This window comes from Mastigoproctus giganteus, chromosome 14, assembly GCF_048544385.1.
Source record: "Mastigoproctus giganteus isolate SK-2022 chromosome 14, ASM4854438v1, whole genome shotgun sequence".
NCBI lineage: Eukaryota > Metazoa > Arthropoda > Arachnida > Uropygi > Thelyphonidae > Mastigoproctus > Mastigoproctus giganteus.
This window is the reverse complement of record NC_143588.1, coordinates 36,731,275-36,751,549: the sequence shown is the minus strand read 5'-3', so window position 1 is coordinate 36,751,549 and position 20,275 is coordinate 36,731,275. Positions and strand designations below refer to the sequence as shown.

At 36.1% G+C, this 20,275-nt stretch overlaps 1 protein-coding gene across 1 annotated transcript in view; it reads left to right on the top strand.

Moving 5' to 3' along the window:
• Positions 1-1,369: 1,369 nt before the first annotated feature.
• Positions 1,370-20,275, top strand: part of PIG-Q (phosphatidylinositol glycan anchor biosynthesis class Q) — a 207,595-nt gene continuing 188,689 nt past the window's right edge. The window contains exons 1-2 of the mRNA XM_090389076.1: positions 1,370-2,859; positions 10,107-10,226. Of these exons, the coding sequence (XP_090245202.1) occupies positions 2,795-2,859; positions 10,107-10,226 (185 nt within the window). The 5' untranslated portion in view covers positions 1,370-2,794. The remainder of the gene's footprint in view (positions 2,860-10,106; positions 10,227-20,275) is intronic.

Genomic DNA, 20,275 nt, shown 5'->3' with positions numbered 1-20,275 from the left:
AAAAATTCTTATGTTGCTCTTCAGCAGTTTGCATCTAATGTTTTCACAAGAAGAAGAATTAGTTATATGGCTACGAATAATTCTACTCCTTTGTCTGGTGGAGCTGCTCAATAGGAAGCAACATTCTCTAAAATTTTTTTTTATTATTATTTTATATTATTTTATTTATTATTATTTTTCATTAATTTTTTTATTATTTATTATTATTTATTATTTTTTATTATTTTTTATTAATTTTTATTATTTTTTATTAATTTTTTATTATTTATTATTATTTATTTATTATTATTTTTTATTATTTATTATTATTTATTAATTATTATTTTTTATTAATTTTTTTTATTTATTATTATTATTATTTTTTTATTTTATTTATTTATTTTATATATATATATATTTTTTTTTTTAACACCACGGGGAAATTCTTTTTTTTTTTCTTTTTTTTTTTCTCTCCTCTGGAGTGGACCCCCAGAGGAATCTGGCCCATCTTTTGCCAACATCAGGTGGGTCAGAGTCTCGAATTGAGACAGTGCGAGCTCCATTGAGACTGGCCCACCTTCCCGCGGTGTGGACGAGTATCCAGAATCATCTGTCCAGGTTACAAAAACACATGTCCACCTGTATCTATTTCACATCATCTATTATCTAGTCAACCAGCACTAAGGTAGTCTGGGATAAAATCAGGAAAATGAAGGGAAAATATACATCTTGCCCTTCATTGATCCTAATCATATGTTTTCACATATAATGGAATGCGCTATTGCAGAGCCAAGTGCAGTAGCCAGTACCCTTGGAAAACATTTTCTATCAACTCTGTAATATCATTTTATTCCCCAGAGTTTCTTGATCCTGAAACAAAAGAATGAAAAATGGGCTCTTAGTTTTACATCAAACGATGTTTATCCTTATAATGGGCTGTTTACTATACAGGAGCTAAAAAAAAAACCTTTAACTCATATTAAGGCAAGTACTATTGTACCCGATGACATCCATTATGAAACAATTAACTTTTCACTACAATCTGTGGATCCGTTGCTCATTCTATATAACAGAATTTTTCAACCCCTACACTTAAACCTCTGATACAGTTTTCTTGTTTTAATGGTTTTCTTATAGAGAGAGAGATGTCAGTTCTGGTGTCCACCATTTGACCAGTGCATGCCTTATCTGGGTTCATAGCCTTTACAGACACCTCCTGTAACCAATTTTGTAATAATTGGTCGGCAGCAGTCCCAGGTAGTGCACCAATCTTGTCCAGTGTTATATCACTCCAGTTTTGGAATGCAACTACTCATCAAAAGTATCCCAGTTTGCTGATTTTAATGAAAATCTATCCAATACATCCTGTGTATTTCTGGGTTCACAACGGGATGTCAGTCTCGACTGGAACTTGATTACTCGGTGATCACTGGATTGAACTCACTGGTTGTGAATGAACAAGTCATGTTGGGTAATTAACTCCAACAATCGTCCCTGTTCGTCAGTAGTTCTACTGAACCATAATGTGTTTTTTGAGTTAGAGTCCATGCAGATAATAACCCTCTCACTTTGCAAGTGATTTTGCAAGCTTTCAGTGTAATTCAAATGTAATGCAGTGTCATTCAACATGATGAAAATAAATGCTCATCAAATAAAATTTAACCTTCTCAGTTTCAACACAAATGCAAACTGCATCAAGGGTGTAATATCGATGGAGCAAGGTGATGGACATGTTCGTTCACAACTGGTGATCTGGACATAGCATATTTTGGACAGTAAATGGAGAATCTAATATTGATGTGATGCTGTCAACTATTCAGACATCTGATTTAATCACTAATTAGGCTGTCAAACAAGATTGGGTGTCCATTGATCACTGAGTAATCAAGTTCCTATTGAGACTCATGGCCTGTTGTGAACCTAGGAATACACAGGGTGTATTGCGTAGATTTTCATTAAAATCAGCAAATTTACATAGGAGACATTCTCAACTTCCTTTCATTGTTCCTGGAGAACTGAGTGGTTATTAGTAGGTGCCCATATTTTGATTAGAAAATTTACAGCAAGGGTTCCCTTAAGGAAGTGTTCTTTTGGGCACCTCTTCATTGTCTGCTGTCATCTACCTGCATATTGACAATGGGCCAGGTTGTTGAAAGAAATCTGCTTTTTTTTCTTTTTCTGAAAACCACAAACACGAAAGGTATTACAATCTATAGTACTTAGTACTGTGCATGGGTTGAAGGTTGAGTAGGCAAAAGATGATATTTGTTGCCATTAGACTTGAATTTCTATAGATTGTAATTTTCAGGAAATACATTCAAGGGAAGGGTGTTCCAGTAAATGGAAGCTGAGGGGATAAATGAAAAGGAAGGATAGTTGGTTCAGATGTCTTTGAACTGGTTTTGAAGAGAGAGAGAGAGAGAGAGAGAGAGAGAGAGAGAGAGAGAGAGAAACCAATTGCAATTTACACTGATGAGCCAAAAGATGATGACCACCTACCTAATATGATGTTGGTCCTTCATGTGTAGCCAAAACAGCTTGTACCCGGTGAGGCATGGACACTATAAGATTTCTAAATGTGTTTTGTGGTATCTGGTACCAACACGTAACCAGCAGATCCTTTAACTCCTGTAAGGTTCGTTGAGACACCTCAGATCGGAGTTGCTGTTCCAACACAAACCACAGATGCCTGATGGGATTGATGTCTGGGGAATTTGGAGGCCAGGGCAGTACCTGGAAGTCTTTCTGATGTTCCGCGAACCAATTTCGAACAGTCCGGGGGGCGGTGTGGCATGCCTTATTATCCTGCTGAAAGATGGCACCACCAGAGGGGAAGACCGTTGCCATGAAAGGGTGTACCTGGTCAGCAATGATGTTTAGGTAGGTGGTAGACATCAGAGCAGTGGTGAGCTATAGTGGGCTCACTAGAGCCCATTATTATTTTTTTTTGAAAATTTGCAAGCCCATTGTTGAAATGATTATTTATTTTACAAATGAAATCCTGAATTTAAATATTGAGTATCCAGAGCCGGAACTACGGTGGAGCGAGTGGGGCCCATCCCCAGCATTTTAATGGCATAATCAACCAGTTATGTATTTTAAAATTGCTTCATTTTTGAGGCAATTTTTGAGGAAACAATTCCCCTTGGTTTCTATAGAAACATTTAAAATAATTTCTGTAGAACGAACGATTACAGAGACAACTTTATAGCCACTGTTCTCACCTCTGGTCTTTAGGCAATTTAGGTAATTAGAAAGCACGAATTAAGGATGAAAGGGAGTACCATTCCACAATGTTAGTGGTGTCCATAAAACCTATGTAGTTACATACTGAGAAGTATCACTAGTCAATATGCTTTCCACAGCCAGTCAGAGGATTAAGAAGATTCCTGACACGGATAATAGCTCTGGTCAATCTGTGTCGTGGTTCCCCTTTACTCAGACAAGAAGTCATATGTTTTTCGTAGAAGTGAGTGATCCACACCTTCCAGTAAATTTCTCCTGTCTACGTTTACACGGTCACAGTAGCTGAATATCCGAGTGATTCCGATATTTTGCACAGTATTCAAAGAACTAGTGACAGTAATGACATCAAGGGGGGGAATGAGGCAACTAAGATATTAAGTAAACTTTCCAAAGATGTTGGCAGATTTGGAAACCGCATCAAGGCTTTCACTGTGAAGAAAATGTTCCAAAATATAATGACATACAGGCAATAATAAAAAAAAAAAACTGTGTTATTATCGCCAGTCTCTAAAAAACCAGCACAAATTAAGGATTATTGCTAAAGTACTTGATGTGGAAACTATAAAGATCGGTCGTGTGTTCGGGCCACGATGGGCAGCTTGTAGCTTGTGGACGGCAATTGAGGGTTGGAGAAATTATCCTGCTTTGTGCAAACATTTTCAATCAGAAAGTTAAATATTCTGGATTATTAAACCGATTTTTCAATGTGGAATTTCGATTTAGCACTTGTGATCGACATCCTGCAGGAGCTTTTTTACCTTTCAGAAGCTTTACAAAGTCACAATAGTAAAAGCAGATAAATCTATAAAAGCAGAAAAGCAGATAAAGCAGTAAAAGCAAAATCACAATAGTAAAAGCAGATAAATTAATTATTCTAACTATCAGTGCTATCACTAAATTGAAAAATTCTGAAGGAAGTTATGAAGCTAAAATTGAGAACATGTTGAAGTTGAAAGAATTTGAAGGAATCGAAAGTAAGAACACATTTAAAAAATTACCTCGTGACACATTATTAAGGATAAGTTATTAATGCAACAGAGTAATTTTAAATTAAATTAAATTAAATTAAATTAAAGACGATGAGGAATTGAAAGAAATTTTAAACATATGCTACATGGAATCGTGGAATGTGAAAGAACTTTTGTCTCTGTGGCAAGACGTTGAAAACCGAATAAGAAATTTAAGTTTTCTGATAAAATACGAAATAAAAATTTTAGAGATTTTGTCGAAGACAGTTTATCTTTAAAATCGAGTGAAATCAATTAAGAATCTCTTCAATTAAGAAAGCCAGAAATATCTTTGAAACCATTTCGATTAGCAGTGCTGAAGCTGAGTGAGCTTTCAGTGTAATGAATAATATTGTGTGAATGAATGAATAATGTTGACAATTAAACATGTTGCAGATTATGATGACCATACATCTAAATGGGAAACCATTGCTTCAATTTGATTAGGATTGTTACGTCAAATCATTCCTCTGTAATAATTGCTCAGCTATTGAGCAAAGCAGAAGATCGACAACAAATATTAATAAAGAAGTAAATTCTATATAGCAGTTTTTAGAATAAATTTTTCTTGAATATTTGTATAATAATTTTTTTCATGTAATCTGTGATTTTTGTGTACCTTTTCTCGAAGAGTTTGTTTTTTATGTAATATTTGTTTTTATATTGTAGAATGTTTTGTGATAGTTTTTATTTGTGATATGGGAAATATATGTTATTTTTTATTCGCAATATTAAAATTTTACCTTGAAAAAAAAAAAATGTATCCATTATATTTCCCTAGTTTTTTTTAAAAAAAAAAGAGAGATGAATTAAAAAGTGGTGCTTATGCCGAGCACACATGGTTGATGGTTTTATGTGATGAACCTTCGCATTTCTTCTAGGTATTTTGATTTGTATATTGATTACGAAATAAAAGAGCTTTTGTATTGTAAATATTTTATCAAACATTCACAAATTTTCATAATTTCTGGATGACAAGATACAATGGATTTATGATAACTAAAGCAAGAGATGTATAGTTGCAATTGCAACGTATCTAAATGTCTCTAGTTAACAGCGTCGATTGGAGTACTGACCTTGTAGTTGAAACGACATATGCAACTGTTTGGGACACCTAACAATGGAATGTTATTACAATGCGAGATGAAAAAATAAATTGTTGAAGAATATTTGTATTGTTGCAGTCATACTTACTGCAGGAAGTTTGATTATGATGTCGTACTATTCTAAAAAGTTAGAACTCAAGATACTATCATATCCAGGTATCATCGTAAAGGGGGGGGGGGGCACGATGACCAGGCTGACTCTAGATATCATACCGGTCATGAAAAATGCGTCACGTGCTCTAATCGCATTACTAGTGAGTGCTCGGCACAGACTAGTAGTGTGAACGTGGGAAGCGCCTCTGCTGCAGATGATGTCATGGAAGTAACATCATCCGGGGCAGGAATCCCCAAGGATATTTCACATCAAAAAAGTCGTCAAAACTGCAAGCTCATTGTTAAAATATTCACAGCTCACCACACTGCATCAAAGTACCCGGCACATGAATGACTGGACCCAGGGTATCCCAGCAGAACATCACCCAAAGCATGGCACTTCCGCCACTGGCTTGTTTTTGCCCCATGGCGCATTCAAGCGGCATCACTTCTCCAGGTAAACAATGCACATGTACCCGGCCGTCCACATGATGCAACAGGAAATGTGATTCATCAGACCAGATGACCTTCTTCCAATCACTCGAGGTCCAGTTACGATGCTCGCATGCCCATTGTCGGCACTGTTGCCAGTAGACTGTGGTTAGCACGGGCACTCGGAGCGGCCTGCGGCTATGCAGCCCCATTTTAAACAAGGTTCGATGTACTGTGTGTGTTGTGACATGTTACTCCCATCGCCAGCATTCCAATTACCGGTGAGTTTCGCCACAGTTGCCCTTCTGTTGCCACGTACCATCCGGGAGAGCCTTCGCTCACCTCGAGCATCGATGAGCTGTGGTCGTCCAACACCTTGCCAGCGGTTCGTGGGTTCCCCCTCCTTGGACCACTTTCTGTCGGTACTAACCATGGCTGACTGTGAGCACCCCACCAGCCGTGCCGTTTCGAATATGCTCTGACCCAGTCATCTGGCCATTACAATTCGGCCATTGTCAAACTCGCTTAAGTCCGCTACCTTTCCCATCTGAAGAACAAGAGTAACACTGATTAACGGAGCTCAGTATCAGGTGTCCCGACCTGCGCATGTGCCGTAGTTCACCTGCAGTTGCTTCAATTTGCATAATGTTTTGGCTCATCAGTGTATTACAGAAGTCAACTCAGAAGAACATTACCCATGGAAGTATCTATAGAAAAGACATACATCATAAACAGACATCTGTGAGACTGAGGGTGGAGAGATATAGGGACAGATTTAAGAGATGGGTGATTAATTAACCTGACTGCACTCTTTTGAATGGTTCTAAAAGCCTGATAGAGGTTTTGGGAACACCACCACCACCCCAGATTCGGAAACACTATTTCATAGTAGGGTGGATTTGAGTTTTGCCCAGTGTAAGTAGTTATTTAGAAGAAAAAGTAATGCCAAGAGCAAAAGCGAAAACCCAATTTTTTAGATGTAGAGGAAGCAATATTTGTGGTGTGCCAAATGCCAATAGAGAGAGAGAGAGAGATTACAAGGCAGGGTAATCCCAAATAGAGATATGTGATCTGGTATACAAATCTGAGTGTCATTGAAGATAAACATGGGAGTAGTAGACTCCTTTTTTTTTTTTTTTCAAAACATTAGACAGGAGTAAGTTTTAGAGGATTGAAATTAACTAAGATTTCTTTGCTCAATTTAAGAAATCGGTAGTGGATATTTTAGAAGTTGAAGCTGTTTGTGCAGAACAAAGTTTCTCAAAGTGGAAGATGGAGTGCAGGGTGCTACATCAGCAAAATTATGGATAGATTTTCCAGTCAGTGGAAAAAGGTCATTAATATACAAGAGGAAAAGAGTGGGAACACCAGCATTAGTACAGAAATTAGAAGACAGAGCCATCTACTATCGCTGCAGCGAGCAGTCAGAGAGAAAACTGGATACCCAATCACAAAAAACAGTTGGCAAACCATGAGATGGAAGCTTATTTAAAAGATCTTTGTGCCAAATATGATCAAAATGCCTTTAAGGCCAACTACACGAAGAGGTGTATGGACCGAATTGTTGGGGCCATGTACAGCGACAACAACCTCAACATTATTCAGTTTTGGAAGGATTTCACCATACCTGACTGACAGTCTCTTCCTAATAACATATGCGCTGGTAGACATCAAGGAAAAGTCTGTAAATGCCTGTTGGAAGAACTTGTAGCCCTGAGGTTGTGCATGACCTCAATCCAGATGAACTATGAACTTTTAACATCATATACAGCCATGTTCAACGAGCTCAAACAAAAGAAGAAGCAACTTCCCATCACAACATTCCTGAAAAGGTCAACTTTACGTCGACACCTAAAACTCCTTGGTCTTGATGTCAGCAAATCTTTCTTCTTCTCCAGCCTCTGAGATTCCTACTACTGAGGAATACTGAATCCTGTGAATACCCTGGTTTATGTAATTATGTAATAAAATTTTGATACAGTATTTTTAAAACATGGGTCTAAAATGTTACTCACTATTGTAAAACATAATTAAAACCTTTTAAACATTTTTCGGTTAATTGTAAATAGTTGTGTAAGTGTTTAGGCATACGTAGAAAACATCAGGGCTATTTGGACGAAAGTACAGATTTTCGTCTAATTTCACATTTTCATGGGAAGTGTTGACATTTAACCCCCACGAATATGAAGACCTGACTGTACATGGTCAAGGTGAGTGGCCCTTTTAGGAACCTCAGTTACAACTTGGTGATGGTGGCTTTTGCAATGAAGCCGTTCTCTTTTGGACATTCCCACTAAGCCTTGTGTTGTCTGGCCTTACAAGAAAGAAGTGGGATGATCAGCAGGATGTCCAATTTTATTTTAAATCTTCTGATTTTTTATGCAGATCATGTCAGTGAAAGAAAGGGAAGAAATCCTTTTTTCCACACTGCACCTTAAAATTTTGTCCTTTATCTGAAACTTGGTTTTTCCAATAAATTGCCAAGGCTGTTCAAGATAAGAATGTTGCATATCTAAAATTGGCTTGCATCCAAATCTTCTGTTTCAGTTTCTGCTTACACTAAAGCTTGCAACAATTGTAAAGGAGTGAGTTATTAATCAGTCCAAACTAGATTTTGAACAGGCTAAGAGTAGAAACTTGCTTATTGTCCAACTGGTAGTCGGGCATTGAAGTCTCATTGAGATCAACAGATTGGCAAAGGTTGCAGCCAATCTGTTGATGATCTTGATAAACCACCTTCTTCTAGTTCCAGTACACCACTCAGTGCCTCATGTGGTCTTCTGTTAAAAGGATGTAAGAAGAATTTTGAAGTCTCGATTCTTGACTTGTTCTCAAAACCTGCTCCTGAACTTACTCCTATTCTTTGTTGCATTTTTACATTTTCTTATTCTATTAGTGTTTTTCTTTCTTATTGGAAATTTGTAATTTGCTGTCATCCAGCTAGTTCCTAGAAATGATGACAAATTCTTCCCATTCAAATATCATCTGATTGCACTTACTTCTACTCCTTCCAAAGTAATGGAGAAATCATTAATCACCAACTCCTAAACTATTTTGAAACCTTCCTTTTCTAATCAATGATTTCTAATATGGATTCCATTAGTGTTGATCCACTGGTGTTATATTGGGTTATGCTACCCATCTGTGAACAAATTCAGTGGAAAATCTTGGTGAAACTCAAGCAGTTGCCCTTGAAATTTCTTCCATTTGAGCTTATGGATTGCTTGACTGGTTTTTATAATTGGGTAACCAGTTTTTTCTCTGACCACTCGCTACTGGTGATGGTAGATTGTTCCCTTGCATATAACTTCTCCACTAATGCTGGTGTTCCTCAAGGTTCAGGTCTTTCTTCCCCTTCTTTTCCTCTTGTACATTAATGACCTTCTGTTGACTAAATTCTATCCACAATTTTGCTGATGATAGCTCATTGCATTGCACCTTCCAGTTCGAGCAACTTTGCTCTGCACAAACATCTCCAACTTTTCAAATATCCACTACCAAATCCTTAAATGGGTAATTCTTCAGTGGGGAAAAGATAACTTAGTTAATTTCAATCATTCTAAAATTCAGTCCTTTCTTATATCTTAAAAAAAGGCTTCTCCTCCTATGCATATCTTCAATGCCACTCAGATCTCTACACAAGATCATGTATTTCTGTTAGGGATTACCACAACTTCTAATCTCTCTTGGCTTAAGTACATCACAAATATTGCTTCCTCTGCAGAAAAAAAAACTGAGTTTTCTCTTTTGCTCAGCATTTCGTTTCTTTTTAACAGCTGCCCACTCTGTACAAATCTCAAATCTGAGATTTGTACAGTGTTGATTCCTTTAGAGTGCATAAAACAAAACACATTTACACAAACCAAAACACATTTACTTATACATATACAATGTAGTCTCAGTTGCTGAATTACCAACAACACAGCAAAAGTTAAACTAATGGCACTGCAGTTAGGAGTTTAATTTTTTTTATAGATATTCTGTTTGTCAAAAATTATTTATGACAGTACTGTACACCTTAATCTGTATAATGCACTTTTACTTGTTTTGGCAAGTTTTTGTAATTTTTTTATACTTTTGCTTATTGTAATTCATATAATTACTAATAATAATTTGCTATACGTGTTTCAGGATATTATTTTGAAATTCAGTAGTTATTCTCCTTTTATTAATAATAAAAATTAATTTAAAATGTTATTTTACAATTATTTTAACTGTGCTAATATTTGCTTTTCTTCTACAGATTTTTTTACATCTTAGACAAGCCTTTCTTGATGACAAGTACTGGCCGGCATCTACATAGACGAGCGTATCATCTCTCATACATTATGAGTTCCTTAAAATTGAGCAGTGTTTCTTTGAAGTAAAGAAAACATTCCTTCATTCTTTTGTGACTTTTAAATAATTCCCAAAAAAAAATATTGTATATTCATTTCAGTGTGTTAACATTAAGCCTGACTTGCACACACACAACCGCATATGACTGTTGTTCATATCATATGTGGTTAAGTTTTACCTGATTAAGTTTTTTTTTATATATACAACTTTTTTCCACACACCATGATGTCTTAAACATATTTAAACATATAAATTATGTTTAAGTATTTATTAATAATAATTAAATTGCCTCAAAAGCCATGCTTTTTATGTGTACCTCTCACATAATAAAGGAAATGTAAAATGTGGAATAGTTTTTAAGAGTGTGTACAGCATGCTTAGTACACTTCTTTCAGCTTTGAGTTTCACTTAACTTTATTTGGTGCTTTAAGTGCCTCACTGAAATACTAGCGAATGCATGTGCAGTGGTCAATTTCAGTGGTGGAAAGAACTGAAAACTAGAAAAATTATATTGAAGTAACCCCCACAAGGCAATCTGAACTTCCATTAATACAAATATGATTCAATGATTTTTTAAAAAAATGTTTTCATACTAGAGAGTTTAGAATATATTTTTTTGAATACCAAGAAATAATTGGAAGAAATGTGACAGAAATCAGTGGAGTCTGGGGATAACTAGAACTCTGTCCCATCAAAGCACTCTCAGGTAGGGCTCAGTTTTGTTGCATACCAAAATGGTAGCCTGATCATGTTATTTTGTTGGCCCATGGCAGTGGTATTTTTTATATATACAACTTTTTTCCACACACCATGATGTCTTAAACATATTTAAACATATAAATTATGTTTAAGTATTTATTAATAATAATTAAATTGCCTCAAAAGCCATGCTTTTTATGTGTACCTCTCACATAATAAAGGAAATGTAAAATGTGGAATAGTTTTTAAGAGTGTGTACAGCATGCTTAGTACACTTCTTTCAGCTTTGAGTTTCACTTAACTTTATTTGGTGCTTTAAGTGCCTCACTGAAATACTAGCGAATGCATGCAGTGGTCAATTTCAGTGGTACAGCATGCTTAGTACACTTCTTTCAGCTTTGAGTTTCACTTAACTTTATTTGGTGCTTTAAGTGCCTCACTGAAATACTAGCGAATGCATGCAGTGGTCAATTTCAGTGGTGGAAAGAACTGAAAACTAGAAAAATTATATTGAAGTAACCCCCACAAGGCAATCTGAACTTCCATTAATACAAATATGATTCAATGATTTTTTAAAAAAATGTTTTCATACTAGAGAGTTTAGAATATATTTTTTTGAATACCAAGAAATAATTGGAAGAAATGTGACAGAAATCAGTGGAGTCTGGGGATAACTAGAACTCTGTCCCATCAAAGCACTCTCAGGTAGGGCTCAGTTTTGTTGCATACCAAAATGGTAGCCTGATCATGTTATTTTGGTGGCCCATGGCAGTGGTATGATCCAAATTCATTAATCATGAAATATTACTGTATATGTGATACCAAGTATGTACCAGGCATGTCAAACTGTTGGGCTGCATGCAGTCCTTGAGTGTCGTCATCTTTTATGGATTAATAGTGTTAAACTTATATGAAAATGATTAGGGATACTTAAGGGAGATACTAAATTTATATGGATTTCATGTTTGTTTGTCGTTAGATTACATATTTTTATGTAAGGAAGAGGAAAATATGTGAAAATATTTATTTCTGTAATGCTACAACACTGTGTTATGTGCAGACTAGTGCAAGCAGCTCCAAGTGCCATTGGTGTGGCTTGCAAGCCCCTTGAGAACTGGCTTTGCAGCCAACCTGTCAGCACATCTGAATTTTTGCACCTCTGCTTGGATTATTTTGAATTATTTTAATATTGTGATTTATCATCAGTAGGTAAAAATATTCAGTATGTGGGTTATTAAGCACATAATAATGGGTTAATATATATTAAGAGACATTAATACTAATCAAGTTTTAATGTATTATTTGTATTAACAATGTTATTAATTAATATGTTAGTTTTAATAATACTAATACATTATTAGTTTTTTTATTTAAGTATAGTTTTGTTTTTTGAATTTTCCATTTATTTTTCTGTAATTTTTTTATAATGTAAATAATTTTTGCTCAGATATAAATTTTAGGGAAAGGGATGGGGGCAGGATCACATGTTTATTACTAAATGAGCCATTGACAAAAGTTTCTGTTTATTCATATCTTATGTTGCCCTAAGCAGTAATTCTTGTTCTATAAATATTTATGTAACATTACAGTCTCTATATGGTATGAGATAATTGTACAGCAAGAAGGATACGACAAACTGCAAATATTGATGGACTCTCTTCAACATTTGCAGCTTGCCAAATCTCCCTCTACTGGGATTTACTTGTAATGATTTTGTGTACCTGTTTCTCTAAATTGTTTCTCCACAGTAGCAAATGTTTTATGAGTTGCTACCTTTGAGTTGAAAATTTTATGCACGTCAACATAAATTGAAAGCCAAATTCAGGTGAAGTGAACAGATTTGTAGTGTCTCTTAACATCAGTGTAAGAAATGCCATACTGTAAATTATGAGACAGTCATTTAACCTAGTAGTAGTAGTAGTATGCCTTCTGTGTCATGTTTACTTACTGCTGTAAGTAAACATGATATCATCTTACTAACTCATTATAGAAAGACTGTTAACTGTTAGTCCCTAATTTATCAAATTTATATCTTAAACCATATAGCTTTAACTAAGAGTATATTTAAGTTATAACATTTTATTGGATCAGATCAGCACACAATTGCCTTAATGACAACTGCACTAAAGCTACTGCTTGTTCTGGATGCAGTTTTTGTAACACATGTGGATGTAAATCATGCAATCAAGCCTGTGTGCTGCCACAAAAAATGCAGTAAAACAGTTAGTGACAAACTCTTCTGGTCTCATCCATCCAAAGTATAATTAGAAATTTATTTATAAAAAAACTGAACCTATTAATATGCAGGTGTTATTGGCTTTTGCGAGACTCAGTTTTAGGGGCTATAACCACTACCTTTTTTTTTTTTTTTTTAAATATATATATGGCCAAGTGGATGAATGTAATTTTTTCCTTCTTCTCTAACCTTTTATTCCATACTGTATTCCTTTTTCAAATTATATTTATAATCCTTTAGCCTTATCTTATTTTAATTTTTCCATTTCCTGTAACCTTTTATATTCCATTTTAAATTACTTTTTAATTTAATTTTACAACATAAGTCTTTAGGTGAACCGGCATCTACTAGCAGACCAAATTGCCAGGCAACACCCTTAATGCCTGAAATCCCTTCCATTCAAATTGTAAATTACACAACATACATAAACCCAAAAATAAAAAGTATCATGCGCTAATTCAATCAATGTGCGTATGTTTAATTGATAACTTTTACAATAGCATTAATGCCACATAACTACAACCACAATACAATTAAAAGTTTATTCCTTTAGAATGCATAAAACAAAAAATTAGAAATTAAGTGTGTGTGTTTACACACACACAGTGGACTCCCCCCCCACTTTGTGATATTAATCCGTTTCAGTGACACATGAAAATATCAAATGTGAACCCAAAAACACATTATTTTTTGGTAATTCATTCCAAGACCTCGGAAGTTGAAATTTTCGCTATATAACTAAGCTATTTATTTCTTTAAAAGGTGATTTTTATAATGGAAATTGTACATATTGATTAAAAAAATTTATTAAAACTAATATACTGATTAGCATCAGTAGAGGTATATGATGCAAGAAAGCAAAATTATGCAGCATCGCCAAAAAAAAAAAAAAAAAAAAAAAAACCTTTCCATTTCACTCATCCATTCGCTCCAAATGTTTGTCTAGTTCTGCCTTGAATTTATTTAATCTGTCAGCTTCTACAATTACAGATAGAAGTTTATTCCAGCAATCAACCACATGCTGGCTAAAGTGCAAACTTCCGCAAATCTGTTCTACAACTATCTTTCCTCAATTTGAATTTATATCCCCTCAGGCAATTAATCTGGGCAAGAGGCAGATTCCCATCAGCATTGAGCTTGCTCAAACTATTCAAGGCCTTATACACCTCAGTCAGATGACTTTGCAAGTGCCTAGTCACCCGACACTGTAATTTGCAAATCTTAAGCCTTTCTTCATACATGCACCCTTTTTTCCATTCACTAATCTTGTTACCTTTCTCTGTACTCGTTCCTAAAATGAGGCCTCCAGACTTTTATGCAGTATTCAAGGTGTGGCCTGACCATTGCCTTATACAAGGGGATAATCACCTCCTTATCCCTGATAGAAAAATTCCTGTATATCAGTGACAAGACACCATTAGCTACTCTTGCAGACCGTCTGCACTGCTCAGAAAACTTCATATCTGGCTGCGCAATTATCCCCAGGTCCTTTTCATTCTCTACCACCTTGAGTGTAGTACCACACAGTTGATATGTTACTCTGGGGTTACTGCTACGCATATGCAGTACTTTGCATTTGTCAGTGTTAAACTTCAGTTGCCTGATTATTTTGTTATTTGGTTTTTAGGAGCATTAGCAACTAAGGCCATATTGCTCCGGGATATGCGGTGGTCATTCCCTGACCTTTCCGCATTCTCCGTATTTGGTGGTGACGGGCTTGAACCCTGGTTTAATCAAGAAGCGTGTGCTACGCACTACTGCTCTTTCCCACCTGGCTACGGAGGCACCGACCAGTTGCCTTGTGGGAGCCAGTTGTGTTCAAAGCTGCTAAGGTGACTTTTTTTATTTATTGATTTGAAATCATTGTTTTTGTATAACTTTTCATTTAAATTTATTAGTATAATATTTTTTGTGATTTTCTGATTAATTTGGTGCATTTATTTGTTACTTGGCCTTTTAATTGCATAGAAAACCACAGTCGATTCTGCCAACATTGTATTGACAGTAGCATATGAATCTATCGCTCTGTTTTTTATATTGTTGTAGCAGATACTGGAAGTTTCTACATAACTTGCCTCAGTGTAACAGTATTAGCAGAGGATTATAAAGTATAAATTATAGCACTGCTTAAACGTGTTTTAATAATTTAACTTGTCACGTAGACATAACGTACAACAATAATAATATTAGTAGAGCTTTTAGAATCAGTGATTTGGCATAGATAGCTGGCATGAGAGTTTGAACAACGTGGGTGGCAATAGATAGTTAAATTTATTATCTATTATAAATACAGGCATACCTCGGTTAACGTTACCTCTGATAACGAAGCCTCGATATAACGAAGTCCGCAATTTCAAGCCCCATTTAACATAAAAAAATATTCCATTTTTGTTTAATCACCTGAAATCTAAACAAACTGAAGAAATTACGGAAACCTTTGGGGCTTCTCGTGGTTGGTTCGAGAAATTTAAAAAACGGGCCAGGATTCATAGTGTAAAATTAACAGGAGAAGCTGCAAGTGCAGATGTTGAAGCTGCAAATAAGTTTCCAGAAAAACTAAAGGAAATAATTAAACGTGAAAATTTTCCACCAAATTTGGTGTTCAATGTTGACGAAAGCGGTTTGTTCTGGAAACGGCTACCAACAAAAAGCTTCATTTCTATTGAAGAAAAATCAGCTGCTTGGTTCAAAACAGCCAAAGACCGTTTAACGTTACTCTTTGGATCAAATGCCTCTGGCGATTATAAATTAAAATTGTTATTAGTTTACCATTCAGAAAATCCGAGGGCGTTAAAAGGTAACATAAAAATGAATTTATCTGTAATATGGAAAGCAAATAGAAAAGCGTGGGTTACCAAGGAGTTATTTACTGATTGGTTTGTTAACCACTTTTGTCCTGGAGTAAAACAGTATTGTCATAAAAACAAATTTGAAGAAAAAGCTCTTTTGTTGTTAGACAATGCTCCGGGACATCCTACTGATCTTAACACGTTGGACACATGCATTCCTGTCAAAGTTGTGTTTCTTCCAGCAAACACAACTTCCCTGATTCAACCATTGGATCAGGGAGTAATAGCATCATTTAAAGCTTATTATCTGCGTCGAACTTTAAGCAATTTAACTGAACTAGAGGATAAAGAGGAAATGACAGTTAAAACTTTTTGGAAAAACTACACCATTAAAAACGCAATAGAAAGCATTGATAGTTCTTGGAAAGAAGTCACTAAGAAATGCTTAAATGGAGTTTGGCGCAAAATATGGCCAGAAGTTGTACTAGAAGAAGAAAATAACATCCAAGAATTAGAAATGAAGTTATCCAGATGGCTCAATCAAATAGGTTTCGAAAATGTCGATGAAGAGGATGTTAGAAATTTATTGAATGCAGAAGATTATGGTTTTTCAGTGGAAGATTTAGAAAGCCTTGTTAGCAACGAAGACAAAGATAGTGAAGGCGAAGTTAAAGAAGTACCTGCCGAAAAAGTGTTAACAACCAAAGATTTAAAAAGATGCTTAAATGATATTGAAAACGTTTTAAATTTTTTTAGTGAAAATGATCCTGACTTAGGAAGAAGTGTTATAGTTAAGCGATCAGTGTTAAATGCAATAACTCCGTATAGGCAATTGTTAAATGAAAGGGGAAAAAAGCATAAACAATCAACTTTAACCTCATATTTTAAAATGTGATTTCACTTTGAATGTAAGTTGACTGTTTATTTAATAAAACTTTTCTTTGTTCGAAAAAAAGCTTTTCATTTTCTTTACGTAGGAACGTATCCCTATTCTGGCCATAGTATTTTTACCTCTGAAAACGAAGTTTCGCTTAACGAAGTAATTTCGTGGAACGCATCCTATTCGTTAATCGAGGTATGCCTGTACTTCAATTTTACAAACGTAATGTATTAACTCAATACATATAACCACTTAGATTTTACAAAAGTAACGTTATAACTTAGTACTTATAACTTAAACTTGATAGTAGACATGAAATTAATATATCGTAATTCAGAAAAAGATATAACTGGATACTGAAATATATATATATAGTGTTATTACTGCATTGGGATAGAAGTTTAGTGTAATATTTTTGATTGTATTAAATTTATATTTGAATTGTAGTAGTGGCATGTGATGCAAGAAAGTAGTAGTAGTGGCATGTGATGCAATTTGATGCATGTGATGATGAGCTTATGCAGCATAAGCCAAAAAAAAAAAAAAAAAATCAAACCATTCCCTCCAAATGCCTGTCCAGTTCCTCCTTAAATTTATTTAACCTATCAACTTCCATAACGACAGATGGAAGTTTGTTCCAACAATTAACCACCCGCTGGCTAAAGGCAAATTTCCGCACATCTATTCTACATCTATCTTTTCTTAATTTGAATTTATGTCCCCTTAGGTTCGTAATATAAACAAGTGGAAGGATCCCATCAGAATTCAGCGTGCTCAACCCATTCAAGGCCTTTTACACCTCAATCAGATCACCGCGCAGGTGCCTAGTCTCCAGCCACTGCAATTTGCAGAACTTAAGCCTCTCTTGGTAAGAGGATCCCTTCATTCCCCTCACCAATCTTGTTGCCCTTCTCTGTACACACTCAAGCAAATCTACATCCTTCCTAAAGTGAGGCCTCCACACCTGTATGCAGTACTCAAGGTGTGGCCTGACCTTATACAAAGAGAAAATCACCTCCTTTTCCCTACTACCAAAATTCCTATATATCATTGAGAAAACCCCTGCCCTGGCAGCCTGTCTGCCAGGGCAGGGGTTTTCAGAAAACGTCATATCAGGGGTTTTTCAGAAAACGTCATATCTGACTGCACAATTACTCCCAGGTCTTTTTCATTTTCTACCACCTTAAGTGTAGTACCACAAAGTTGGTATGTTTCTCTGGGGTTACTTCTACCCATATGCAGTATTTTGCATTTGTCAAGGTTAAACTTCAGTTGCCACTTCTTAGCCCATCTGCCCAAATTATCTAGATCCTGTTGCAGTAGCACACTGCCATTACTGTCATTACCAACCCTGCCAACCTTTGTATCATCTGCAAACTTCGACACAGCCTGATATACCTTCATCAATATCATTGATAAATATACAAATCAACAGTGAACCCAACACCAAACCCTGTGGGACTCCACTAATAACATTAGTCCACGAAGAGCAGCACCCATTAATTACCACCCTCTGTCTTCTCCCACTCAACCATCCTTTCATCCATTGTAGCAACTTACCTTTAATACCATTCTGCTGCAATTTGTACAATAGTCTTCCATGCGCAACATTGTCAAAAGCTTTCCTGAAATCCAAATATATGATATCAAAATTATTTTTTGCATCCAGTTCCTTTGTAACCACATCATAATATCCTATCAAATTTGTCAGCAAGACTTTCCTTTAACAAACCCATGCTGTGTCTGAATTATTGCTGCAGTCTTGTCTAGATGATCCTGCAATGCATCTTTAACCAGTGACTCCATTATTTTACCCGGAACAGAAGTTAAGCTAACTGGTCTGTAATTACTCGTGTCACCCTTCGATCCCCCTTTGTGAATTGGGGATACATTTGCACATCTCCAGTCCATGGGGACCTCCGCTGAGTCCAAGGATGCTCTCATAATTATGGCTAAGGGTTTGCTTAGTTGCTTTGCCTGGATTTTCGATTCAATTTTGTATTAAAATTGAATCGAAATCATGCCTCAGACCAGATAGCTCAGGTGAGAACTGGGGGGGGGGGAGTTGTCCTCTGAATCACAGCTTTTTGAAATGTACTGCTTGTTTGATGTTTGGGGAGCAATCAGGAACAAGACATGATATTGCTTAGGGGAATGTCTTTGTGTGTGCTCGATGTAAGGAGTGTGAGGAAATGAGCTGCCAACTCAGCATTGTTATGGGCCTTTATGAGAGCTTGAAGAGCTTGATGAGGGTAGATGCCCTCATCAAGATCTCAGCTGTCCGCATCAATGCCAGAGCTTGCATTTGAACATCAGGCAACACAGCAGCAATCCCCAAGGCAGAATGCGCTGGTCCCACAGGAACTAGTTGTTGTCGGTGACTATTGTCAGGGAAAAGGGGAATATATTTTTCAAAAAGGATAGGTGGAACAGGACCAGGGTATGTCTGCCAGGGGCAAAAGTTGACAACGTTGTAGAGCAGATGTCATCTTTTAAGTGCACAAAAGGTGATATTATTGTACACGTTGGCACCAAAGATATTAAGAGTAGGAGAATGGCAGAATTACTTAGCCTGACGTAGCCCAGTGGTCAGGAGCGAGAGTGCATAGCATGCGTTCCTTGAGTGAACCGGGATTCAAGCCCGTGACTACTAAATACGATAAATATTTGTATTGACGATTTATTGTAAACTCTACTGACTTGGTTGTCGTGCCGGAGTATAAATAGAAAATTTATTTATTTATTTAACAAGTACAGGTCAATGTAAAAAAACCGTGAGTTAGGGTTGAATTTGAAAGTGTCTACAACTCTGCTCAGACACGATAGCAGGGAGTATAAGATGAGAGCCTTGTCAATCAATTTGGCCCTGGAGAGATTGTGTAAGGCTCATGGGTTAGACTTTGTGGGTCGGAAAACTGCTAGCTTGGGGGGATATATGGACTAATAGATTAATAATAGCTGCTGGCAGAGGTGAAAGTGATTCTTGTACTGCTTCTATTGGAATGAGCAGTGGCCTGGAAAACAAAGTGCCGGGGATTTCAGAGACTGGTGAGAGTCATTGAGGAACAAGTAAATACATGGGCTGTGTTAGGGTAGCTAAGAATAAGAACAGGTGTATGTATACTTCCGTGTACACTAATGCTAGGAGTGTAGTAAATAAATTTGATGAATTTGAGGTGCTGGTTAAAACATCAAAGGCAGATATTGTTGGGATATCAGATACATGGTGTCACACAGATATAAGGAATGTGGAATTGGAATTTGGGGAGTAAAATGGGTACAGGAAAGATAGACAAGATAGGACGGGAAGAGGGGTTAAAATCTAAGGAAATGCATTCAGTTGACATGGGTGGACAGTGCAGTTTTGAGTCAGTTTGGTGTGACATAAGCACTGGGAAAGAAAAATTGAGAGTGGGAGTGTGCTATAGGCCTAATGACTCTGATGAGTATAATGAACAGTTGTACAGAGA